At 45.9% G+C, this 12,573-nt stretch overlaps 1 protein-coding gene across 1 annotated transcript; it reads left to right on the forward strand.

Annotated features, from left to right (window-relative positions):
• Positions 1 to 4,940: 4,940 nt before the first annotated feature.
• Positions 4,941 to 7,429, forward strand: LOC127930388 (uncharacterized). The gene is made up of 3 exons (XM_052520064.1): positions 4,941 to 5,646; positions 6,528 to 6,615; positions 6,951 to 7,429. Exons 1-2 carry the CDS (start codon positions 4,950 to 4,952, stop codon positions 6,596 to 6,598), a joined length of 768 nt encoding a protein of 255 aa, XP_052376024.1. The 5' UTR covers positions 4,941 to 4,949; the 3' UTR covers positions 6,599 to 6,615; positions 6,951 to 7,429.
• Positions 7,430 to 12,573: the final 5,144 nt, after the last annotated feature.

Genomic DNA, 12,573 nt, shown 5'->3' on the forward strand with positions numbered 1-12,573 from the left:
ACATGATAGAGCATCACCCCCCCATTACTCTTAGCTGTGCCACTCATGATGAATGGGCTGTATGCTTGGCCTAAATCTACAACATTGTCTAAATTGCACAGGATGTGCTCCAGCGTGCCTTTGCTCCTCATCTAAAATGTCACTGGTATCCTCTGAGACTACAGTCCCACATGGCTTGTGTCATGGAGTGTTTATTGTTACTGTCTCTTCAAACAGCTCTGTGAACAGACTCCAGTGTGACTGTTACAAAGCCCTTCTGCCTCCTGCTGGACACAGTTCAGTAATGCGACTAGGTTTTACTGCCAGAATCCCAGCAGCACTCATCTCAAACTCCTCTGGATTGGTTGTATCAGCCCAAAAAAAGTACTCAGCACTATGTCCTCTAGGAATGAACCAAAGATGAAGAATACAACAACCACTGATCTGTTTCTTTTTGGAAATAGATTTTTAAATATTAATGTTAGAAATGCTTGATGTGCCTTTTTCAATGGCAACTCTTTTGTTCAAATCAAATGTATTTTTAAAGCCCTTCGTACATCAGCTGATATCTCAAAGTGCTGTCCTCATCACTAATACAAATGTTATGGTTATGAATATGATATGAATGTACTGTATTCCGTCAGTGACCAAAACAGTCTGTTAAAGAAGGGTTGGTTGCCATTACATCTATTCAGTGCGATTTGTATGTGTAAGTGTGTTTGGTAGTTGCATTTTGATTTAGCCATGTCTGTTAATGAAGGTGGATAAAAAACTGGATTGTGTGTGTGATTATCAAAACAAAATATATTTCATATTCTTAAGATTTTTGTTTGTCTCGGTCTTTCCTTTTGATCAGCAGTAGCAACGTTCCTGTCAGGACGTTTATGTATAGGACTCTTTATTGCAAATGAGCTGTGACATACCATTAAAGACACGCTACGGAACTTTGGCGACTACAAATCCCTAGTTTAAAAGAGATACTATTTTTCTGGAAGATGTGCTATGCCATTTTCCCTAAGATTTTCCCCGTGGGCCAGCCCTGTAACAATTCGATTGTAGTCAATGAGCTTCAGTCCTTCGCCTTTTGAGTGACAGGCAGTCTCACCTCTCACGGGTCTCAGCAGCAGCCTAGCAGCATCATTCAGACAGAAGCCTGGACACAGCCACGACACTGCAAACAGGTGGGTCTCTTTCTTATTATTCATTTTACAGTACCTTGCCGTATTCTGATATTATACTGTTAGTTACCAACGTTTTGTCATTAGTAGCACTCACAGATGCATATGATTAATTTACATTTCATTTCCATAAGCCATTTAGTTTTCATAAACGAATAATAATGGTTTTGAATAGTATGGCTGTTATTATTGATCACAAAGTAACAACTCTTGAAACAAACGTCTAGCTTTACTTTAATATAGATAATTACAGCCTACAGTTTATTCCTACAAAAAGGCTTTAAATATTTGAGATTTCAGGATATTTGAAATGTCATGAGGTAATATGTATAATTCATTGTGGTTTTCAAGGAAGAGCTTGTATTTGTATCACTGAGAAATGTTTGGTTGACTTCCCCTTAATGGAGGAGATAAGCTCATTAAATATCATTCAAATGTGTTGCGATGCAATCACTTCATACATAGTGTGGCTGGCTTTTTGCTAATCCAGGGCAGGAGTATGGCTATAAGCCTGAGGGTAAATATAGACATATAAATCTCACCTGCCCCTGAGGTGACTACAGGTGTAGGAATTTCATTGCATCACTCTTTTGTTGCTGAGAATTTTCCTGCACGGCAGGAAACGCAAACTTGTAGTGTTTTTAAAAGGCTTCTAAAGTTTGTAATTTCCACTTTGAAATGTCAGACTTGATTTGCCCTAACAAAAAATGTATCAACCCCTGTACAAATGGCCATTAACTATAATCCTGACAATAATTCCCATGTTCTGTTGCTGCATGATTATTTTCCTGCTGTCTTAAAATGAAGATCATGCATCTGTAGATTTCATGGGAGCATTGGTAATTAGACATTATGACAGACAGAACTGCACAACCTCAATGACAATGATGGTTCTGATCAGTTTGCCATTATGCATAGTAAAAAATCTGGAGTCATCTTAACAGGTGTGGTGTAGACATGGAGACATTCATGCAAATGACATACAGTAAACATGAATTTTCATAATGTGGTTAACTGGTTCTCACAGATACAGCTCTCTAAATTGGCTGGAATTTAAATGAGTATCTTGTCATGAAGTCAATGTTTTGAGCTTAAGGCTGAAAGTGATATGGCTCTGGAGGAGAAAGCTGTGAAGGAGGCTCCTGTAGCAGATGCATAGTGGATGTGCCAGACAGTGAAAAGCTGATTACTCTTCTCCCTAGTAAGCAGAACTCTGCTCAGGTCAACTGCATCACCATTGTAGTGTCAGCTAGTAAATATGTCAGGTGAGAGAGAACAGAATGCACTACAACTTTAAGATAATTTCCTTAATTTTAAACCTTAAAAGGTGAAGTTGCAATTTTTTTGTACATATTTTTTTAATCCAAGTTCCATGTTTTAGTGACATCACATTATGCCAGGCCAAAGCTGGCATAATGACCGTCATCCTTTCTTTCAACTGTCAGCATTCCTCAAAAGAAACTTGGACAACAGCAGATTCACAAACATTTACTTTATTGTCCTATTTCTGCAGGTATTACCTGACATATATGACATTGTTATAAAAATTGCCATTTTTAGTACACATTTAAAGACATTTCGTAACTATTTGGTTTACTGAATGGTAGACCATCTAAGCCTAGTGGTGTATGTTTTTGAAGGGGCTCAAATAACATGCCTCTAATTGCAAAGTCATTAACATATATTTCAGATTGAGACACTGAAACCAAAGACAGTGAAAGGAGAAAAATACAAATATTAACAGGTGTGAAGTTATACCCCATCACTATGGAAACAGAGCCCATGGTCAGCCCCCGATCTCCTAAGAGTCCAGTCTCCCAGGAGGATTGTGGTCTCTGGATGGAGGTTGGCTGTAAACCGACAGAGGACACAGATATGGCCAAAGACAACTCCTCCCTGACTTCTGGGGAAAAGCCCTGTGAGGCCTGGCAGGCTGTCATACCACCTCCCCCTTTGGTCAGTGCAAGCCACCCCGATAGGATGGAAGAGGATGATGACGTCTTCATCCTTTCCCCACCATGCAAAGACCCCTCTTGTCCAGAAGAGGGCAGCACTACGGAGCCCAATGTAAAAGTCTCAGTTGGGGCCATAAGCGTCACAGAGGCTAAAGAAAATCCCAGGAGCTTAGATGGAGTTCAGTCTGAGCAGCCTAGCAGCACTCCAGTCATGGACAAGGCTACAATAACAGTGGAAGAGGAGCAGCAGACTGAACTGAAGAAGGAAGGATCTGTGGATATCACAGTGCTGACTGAAAGACCTGGCTCTGTCACGCCACCACCAACAGACGGATATAAAGCAGTGGGTGCCAGTAGCCCTGAGCAGCCACATCCGAACATGGAAACCAGCATTCTGAAAGAGACAGATTCTGTCCCATCATCACAGACAAGGGAGTCTGAGCCAGAGCACAGCCTTGACAACAATAGTCATCCAACCCATGAAGGGACCATCATAGAGCCAGAACATACAGACGAGACTAACAATGATGTTGAGGACATGGTCGATGGTAGATCACTAGACTACGACATGACCAAAGACGAGTGGGTCAGGAGAGACAGTGCTAGCAGTGACGTCCAGTGCCTCCAGCCTCACCTATCTATTTCAAGAGGCTTATCCAGAGAACAAGTATTAGTGCCCTCGCCTCAGTCACCTGCCTCTGAGCAGCAGGAGCAGCAGGAGGTTAGCAGCCTGACAGTAGCTGAAGACATCCAGCAGGGGGAGCAGCTGCTGCATCGCCTGCATCTGGTGCAACAGAGACAGGACGGACAACAGGTGCCACAGGAGCCTCCGCCCGCACACCAGGTAGCCATGAAGACAACAATCAGGATACAGGCTACCAGGAGGTAGAGCAAATCGAGTGTAGGAAGGAAGAGGAAGAAGAAGAGGAAGGAGGGAGTGAGGGAAGCGGTGAAGAGAGAGAGCAGGGAGAGAGAGTACAGACTGTCGAGGTGGAAGAGAGAGAGCAGGGAGAGAGAGTACAGACTGTCGAGGTGGAAGAGAGAGAGCAGGGAGAGAGAGTACAGACTGTCGAGGTGGAAGAGAGAGCAGGGAGAGAGAGTACAGACTGTCGAGGTGGAAGAGAGAGAGCAGGGAGAGAGAGTACAGACTGTCGAGGTGGAAGAGAGAGAGCAGGTAGAGAGAGTACAGACTGTCGAGGTGGAAGAGAGAGAGCAGGAGAGCGAGTACAGACTGTCGAGGTGGAAGAGAGAGAGCAGGGAGAGAGTACAGACTGTCGAGGTGGAAGAGAGGGCAGCGGTAAGTGAGGAAGACACAGAGATTCCAGAGAAAGAACATATTGAAACAGTGGCAGGAGAGAAAGCGGAGGAGGTCCAGTCTTGTCCTTCTGCCCAGCTCAGTGTCCAACCTATGGTCAGGATTGAGATGGAATGCAGTGACGATGACCAGAGTGACAGCGGGTGTCCACTGACTTCTCCCCTGTCAGCACACACGAGATCCACACGACCACAGCCCCCATCATGGACAACAAGGCTCCCCACCCCAGAAGGAGACTCCCATCGAGAGGAGATCCGCGATCTGCTGAAAGGGAGCAGAGCCTGCGTCGGTCCAGGTGCATGTCAAACACCCAGGAAGGTCAGGAGGTGGTAGACATCCCCCTGATGAAGACTCCGCTGCTGGCTAAGACACTGTCCTCTAAGGCTGGGCCGGGGCAGGGCGCTGACTGGCAGTTCTCAGAGAAGAAGATGCAGAAGGAGATCAGCCAGGAGATCCATAGGAGCTTGTCCTGGTGAACATGGGGAAGATCCCTGGAGTCTACAGCAAGGAACAGTACGCCAGATGAGCGAGAGGAAGCTGCTGTTTGAAGCCTTCCAACAAGGCAATGCAGAAGGACCCACCAGGCACAGGAGACCCCTCACCACAGCAGGCCTGGGGATGAGAGGTCATGTCTACCCCTCTGTGCTGGAGAGGACGCGTAGCATGGAGCTTGTCTCTTTTAAAGGCTGCCCTCTCTCAAGAGCCCACTCCCACCAGCTGTTTGACTTAAAGGCCCAAAAGGAGGCGAGCTCAGGCCAAAACCCAAGTGCAGAGAACCAACCCGCCACTAAAGGAGCAACGAGGAAGGTGGTTATTCTGGAAAGTGACGACACAATCATAGCCCACTATCCAAACCGAGACAGAGGAGCTCAGCGCCTCTACAGAAGCCTAGACTGCCTAAGTATAGGGGGCACTGTCTCTACAGAGGAGGAGCACACGGATGAGGTGAGGGTAGAACAGCCAGGGGATGAGGACGAGGGCTCTGACATCCTTAGGGAGAACCCCTTCTTTAAGCTGCGTCCCTCCCTGGCCATGAAGCCGGAGGTGGAGAAGGACATCCGGGAAGCCAGGGAGAGGGAGGAGGAGCTGCGCAGGCAGAGGTGTAGTCTGTATGGAGAGGCAGGAGTCAGTGGGGGCAGGCCAGACAGCACAGAGGACCCCAGCCCAGACTCACCTACCACACGCATTCCCTCATCCACCTCCTCTTTCACAGCATCAGGTCAGTGGACATGTCCTATATTACATGTAGAATTCCTTTGTGTTTGAATTGGGGCAAAGTGAGGGGGAGTCACATGTTTGAATTTTTGCAAAAAGTATTTGTTTGTGCCATCGTGATTTTGTGTTGCGTCAACGTATGATAAACACACCTAGCTGAGGAAAAGTGGATAAGCCAGTTATAGCGTCATTCATTCCACAGCACATATTCATCTCAGCCCAAGCACTTTAATGTCTGCCTATTTGCATTAGCATCAGATAATGTTATTATGGGCACAGTATTGTCGTCAACTTAGTGTCATCCAGGGCAAGATCCCTCTGGCTGAACACTTATCTGAATCAGCAGCACGTGCCACAGGGGGACTTTGTAGGATGTAACCACAGTTACCACGGCAGTACAATGGCCAGAAAGATCAGATCAAGGGTGTTCTGGGCATCTGCATGTTTGAGATGACAGATATGTCTTGGGGGACAGCAAGGGGTTCTGTGAGCACAGTGCAGTCACAGCTTATTCCTGTCATGTAATTTAGAATCATATGAGTGTGTATATTCTAGATTGATAAACTTGTGGTCATGGGGATATATATATATATATATATATGGCTGTGACCTGTGACCATTGATATTAGAGGTCTGGGGGGACAGACGGAAGAAGATCATTTCCTTGACTTCTAGCATGATTCAAATCAAATGAACTAGTTCCAAAAATAGCCATCGGAGGAATTACAATATGAATTATAGTAACTGCAATGGATACATCTTCAAATGGTACGGAGTCTAGAAGGAGTTTGTATTTTTACTTAGCAGTGTTTTGGAGCCTGCTAGATCAGTCTGTAAATCCTTTCCTTATCCCATCTCATTATTCCTTATCCTGCCTCTCTGCAGTTGATGGCCGACAATCCAAGGGAAGTTGGATCGGACCTGGCCTCCTCCCAATCCTAAGAGTGCTAGGATGAACCCTGGACAAACACAGGTACAGCTCTGCTTTCCTAGAAGTATCCTCCCTGTGACAGGAACACAACATGTCATTCACTCACAAGCTTCGATTGCAATTATACTGTATGTATGTTTCTGCTAGCAATGTAACAGTAGGGGTTCTGTTTAGAATCGGTGTATTTTGCTGGCAAAGCTGACCTCAACATTTATTTTCAGAAATAACTGCGCTATAATATTTGACATCTGACAAGGGATGTGGTTATATTCAAGTTCTGTGTGTGGCTAAATGGAGATTGACTGAAATGTAAGAAAACCTAAACTGCTTGTCAGACTAGCTAAATCCATTTCCTGTGTCCTGCATTATCTCTCCAGGAGCCCAAGGTTTACAAGGCAGGCGGCCAGAAAACTCCTCTGTGGCAGCGTTGGGAGGCAGGTATGGTGAACAGGCCACTGCCACGGGAACAGGACTGATACTGGAGGTCACCAATACCAGGACTTCTATAAGATTAGCGTTTCAAATGTATAATTAAGGAACTGGGATGGTAGAACTGCATAATTCACTACGACGGCAGAAACTTGAATTAGTGTTAGCTTGAACATTCAATGCTTTGTAAGACTAAAATCTGTTTTGTATATAACATTACAATTTCATTACAAATATTCACAATGTACAAAAGACGTCCTCTCTCATTTAACTGCTCTGCTTGTAAAGGTTTAACTCCTGTTCAGTGTTCGATCAAAATGACAAATTCAGAATTCAGAGAAATGTCATTATCAACGACTGCATAAATGTGAAGGTAATCAAAACTACTATAAATGTTTCAATAAACGTACAAATGCCGTAATCATATCTCCGTTTTGTCCCATCAGGCTTATCAGTATTGTACAGTTTGTTAATACAATCCAGTGAGGAGAAATTAAGCGCATACATTAAATATCCTTTTCAAATCAACTCTGTCTAATTTATCTTGCTACATGAAAGTTCCTGTCCTTCATGATATAGTCACGACTGACAGTGAACAAACAAGGACCTACAGTAATTGGCATTTACATTTTCTTTGTTATATGCTTGGACCCAGATGCATTTTGAAAGCCAGATGACTATTATCCTGGGTGCAACCATGTTTGACTCAGCAAGCATAGTTAGCTGACCATTACCCACCCAGTGTACATGAGCTCGGGCCTCTGTGGCTAAAGCTAAGGTTTCACTGGAGGTCTCTCTATCTGCCGTGAGTCAGAAGTTAGAGGTGAGACAGACAGCTTTCTGGCCTCTCAATGATTGGCTGGGATCAGCCCTTCCCATCTCAGATATTGTACCACTGACAGTTCATAATGAACATTATTGTCCTTAATGACATGGAATAACCAACGTTCAGTCCATCAACATATAAAACACTGTCATGATGTGACTCAGAGGAATAGTGGAAACAGGGTTCTGTTTTAACACCAGAAATGTTTGAGTCGAGGGTTCACTACTTTCCTGTTGGCAGGTAACATAGAATGACAAAACAGAACAGTCTATATTGTTCAATACTATGAGTCTTATCATCAGCAGATTCATTTAGGCCAAAGTCTAGAACTACAATAACTTTCACATTTATATTATTTTTAAGTTATATCTTGAAAATGTAGAAGAAAAACACACCTGCTATGTCTGAGTTTCAATTTAGAAAGCAATAGCAATGTTTGAAGGATCAAAGGCTAGCAGCACCCTCTTATGGCACTGGAAGGCCTGGGTGTAAGTCCATAAACACTGTAAAATGCTACAGTAATCTAGTGATGTGCAGTATCTTTATTCGACAGACACATTTGATACATACTGTAGCTCGGTCATGTGTTTACCAAACATATATCAGTCTCAAAAGCTGATCATTAAAACAGGACTTTCTCTTACTGGGACTTTCTCCTACAAGGACTTTCTCCTACAGGGACTTTCTCCTACTGGGACTTTCTCCTACAAGGACTTTCTCCTACTGGGACTTTCTCCTATAAGGACTTTCTCCTACAAGGACTTTCTCCTACTGGGACTTTCTCCTACAAGGACTTTCTCCGGTCTGTGATCAGACTCAGTGGAGAGTGTCTCATCTGTGAGGTCACAGACATGACCACTGAGTTTAGCCTTGCTTAGCACCATCTGTCAGTCCTACTGCCAGGGCGGAAGGACTCCAGTCACAGTGTTAATTGTCTGACTGTTATCACCATTCAACGTAGGCCAAAGCCTGGGCATAGCCTACAGTAGATGGGACAACGGTTAAAAATGACCCTCTAAAGATCCCAGATATAGATGTGTGAGCTTGATTTGTTTGAGAAAGATTTCTGTACTCTAATGCCAAAGTTGATAGACTCTGTAAAAGAAAAATGATACCCCTACACAAACACACACAAACAGCACACCTACAGTATGTCACCCTCACTCCTCACTTTATTTGCAGGACACAATGATCCTCCCACAAAGCCTGAAGTTGAGTGGCTGCTGCATCTCTACAGTATGTGAGAGTGCTGCTGTTGATGGTGCTGGTGGCGATGGAGCCTGTGGAGGTGGGGTTGGCGTAGTCTCAGGCTGCTCTGCCTTTCTGCCAACAAACCAGGCCAGGTAGAGGAGCAGGAAGGTGACCGCCCTCTCAGGCTCAGCAGCGACAGCTGCAGCAGGAGGAAGGCCCTGAACATTTCCCCACCCAGTATAACTCAGGAAGAGAAACCTGAACTCCAGAGAGGACCACAGCAGGAGGGAGTTGAGCAGGACAGCCAGGGCCTCAAAGCCACAGAAGACCCGCTGCCAAAAACGTTACCCCGGGGATGTTCTGGGGAAGGGGGCGGCGTGCGCCTGAACACAGGTGCCACAAGTCCATGCAGGATTTAGCTATGATGGTCAACAGGGCACCAGAGGGCACACTGGGGTAGATGCCTGAGAAGAACATGACGTGGCAGTAGATGAGGAGCTCCAGGTAGCTCCAGGTCTGGGTGTCACACGGTGGTCTGTTGCTCTGCTCTATGATCTGTCTAAGGACGGAGACTGACATTCCTGGTGGGTGCGACCAGGGCGTCCTCATCCTTCTGAGGCGGGGAAATAGTGTGGCGGACGTGGCTTGATGCCCAGATGGGTGGCCAGCTGCACAGACAGGTGGAAGCGCACCATGGCGAGGTCCTTCAAGATCAGAGCCCTGTAGAAGTGGACGGAAAAGTGGTTGAAGAGGCAGGAGAGGATAACCTCAGGGAGCAGGGGCTGTTGCCTTGTGACTGTTGCCCTGGCGGCTCGGGATCAGGGCTGAGGCCTTAGGACAGTTGGAATGCAACACAGTCCATCCCTGCCATGGCAACCGTGGAGGGCGATTTTGGGGAGGTAGACAAGGATGTTGTGAAAGAGGAAACTGAGCTCTTCTCTCAGGAGGAAGTCCCCACTAGTCCATCTAGGTGTAAATACATCAGGATAAGAATGGAGGAGAGCAGAGGGTGCAGGTTAGAAGGCAACGGAGTGTTGCAGTCTCCTCAAGCTCATCTTTCCAAAAGGGTGGGCATCAATCTGGGGCTGTGGTGGTGTGCTGCCCTGTGCCACCCTGGGCACCGCTGCTGCTATTGATGAGTGACTGTGACAGATGAGTGACCACAGTCCCCAGTCCTCTGCAGGGCTTTTGCTATTCTCCCCCAGCACTGCAGGAACAGCTCTGACCACACCACACTAGAGAGGGTGAAAAGACCAGGTTGTTCCCCAGCCTGAGGGGTAGAAGGAGAGAAACATGGGCAAGGTGGATTTCAGGAGGAGAGCACTGATGAGCGAACCTCAAACCCAAAGTAGAGGGCCACCACCTCCCCAAAATAAGCCCTGATATCTTCCAGCAGCTGCCAATGCTCTCTCTGGCTGAAGGGTTTGAGGCCACACCAGCCAGCCCACCACCTCCCCTGGAGGCTCTGAAGGCAATGGGGCTTCATGTAGGGGGTAGATGCTAGTTAGGACTCTGAAAGGCCGGGACAGACTGGCCATCACTGGTTCTCCTGGAAGGAGGAACCGCTGGAGCACCTGAATTTCCTCTCCCTCCCCACTCTCAGCCTGTCTAGGATCCTCTGCACCAGGGCTGCACTCAGCCGATGACAGCATCCCATACACCCTCCGTAAGCGCATCCCCCAGGTCCCCCACCTCCCGTGCCTGACCTCCTATAGGGCAGCAGGGCTTGTGTCTGAACAGAAGATCCTCGTCAGCCTCCAGGAGCAGCCGCTCTCTGGCGTGGCCCCCACCACCATGATGGCACCCCGGCCCTGGTCTGGCTGATCACTCTGGCCAAAGGTCTAGTCCCCCAGGGCTCAGGTGTAAGGATCTTCCCAGGAGCCAGTCCACAGTGTCAGCTCTCCACCTCAGGTGGAACTCCAGCAGAATCAGAGGGGTGATCTCATTGAGGTGCTGCACGGGGAGCATGAAGGCTGCCATGGTGATGTTGGTGAGTTCTTTCCTCCGTGTTTCCTCCTCCTAAAAACATGCTGTCCCGGAGGGCGGTCATGGTTCCTTCTTCCTGGTGGTGACAGGGGGTTCTGCGTAGTGTTCGCCAGCCCCCAAGCCTTCTCTCTTCTTCACAAGGTACAGAGACAGAGCTTTGATGGACAAGATTGTCTCGGCACACAGTGCCACAGGGATGTATGATGACACTAGCTGAAGCTGTGAGAATGTCTGAAAGTGGGGCAGCACAGTGCGGTTGCATTGTGACATCAGCATAATGTCATAGAAGAATGGTTGTCACTAGTTAGCACAGCCACAAAGTAAAAATTAGTTTTTTGGTCTTAATTTAAGGTTAGGCATAAGGTTAGTAATGTGGTTAGGATAAGGTTAGGTTAAAAAAATGATTTTAAGAAGATAAATTATAGAAATAGTGTGGTTTAGCCATACTCAGACTTTGTGCAGCTGTGGTAACTAGTGACAAACTGGAAGAATGTCCTGTTTTCTCATACACTGAGCTGTAATGAAATTAGCATTCATCTAATTCTGGGTACTGAGGTGATGGCATTGAGACTGCTGGAAAATATTTTGCATACCTTTTTATAAAACTTTTTTTTTTGTAAGTCTACACCTCCTTGGATATCTTCACATTTTATCGTGTTACAAAGTGGGATTTAAATGGATTTATTGTGTTTTTTTTTTGTCAACAATCTACACAAAATACTCTGTTATGTCAAAGGGAAGAAAATGTCAGAAATACTAACTACTAAATATAACACTAATATACCTTGATTAGGTAAGTATTCAACCCTGATTCAATACATGTTAGAAACACCTTTGCAGTGATTACAGATGTAAGTCTTCTTGGGTAAGTCTCATAAAACTTTGCACACCTGTATTGTGCAATATTGGCCCATTATTCTTTAAAAAAGTATTCAAGCTCTGTCAAGGTGTAGGGAATCATGGCTAGACAGCCATTTTCAAGTCTTAGATTTTCAAGCAGTCACGACTCCTCGGCTCCTCTCCGGCTCCTCTCCTTGTTCGGCGGTGTTCGGCGATCGGTATCACTGGTCTTCTAGCCATCGCCACTCCACTGTTCGTTGTTCCATTTGTTTTGTCTTGTTTCCCCCGCACACCTGGTTTACATTCCCAATCACACTACATACAGTATATATTCCCTCTGTCCCCCCCATGTTTTTGTGTGGGAATTGTTATTTGTTACGTGTTTTTGTGTGATGCGCCAGGCTGGTGTTTCCCGGGTACCGGATTTCACCCGTAGTATATTCATTGTTAAACTCTTTGCCTTCATTGTGACTTTGTCATGCTTTACACTTTCACTTTTGGCTGGAGGTTTGTTTGAGCAGTTGCGTCCAGCTGTTGTTTGCTTCTGCGCCTGATCACAACTCTCTGCTCTCCTGCACCTGACTTCTACACCAGTAGCGCACAACCTGACAAGCAGATTTAAGTCAAAATTGTAACTTGGCCTCTCAGGAACATTGACTGTTTTCTTGGTAAGCAACTCCAGTGTAGATTTGGCTTTATGTTGTAAATTATTTGTCACGTCTAGTCAA

Source organism: Oncorhynchus keta, chromosome 5, assembly GCF_023373465.1.
Source record: "Oncorhynchus keta strain PuntledgeMale-10-30-2019 chromosome 5, Oket_V2, whole genome shotgun sequence".
Taxonomy (NCBI): Eukaryota; Metazoa; Chordata; class Actinopteri; order Salmoniformes; family Salmonidae; genus Oncorhynchus; species Oncorhynchus keta.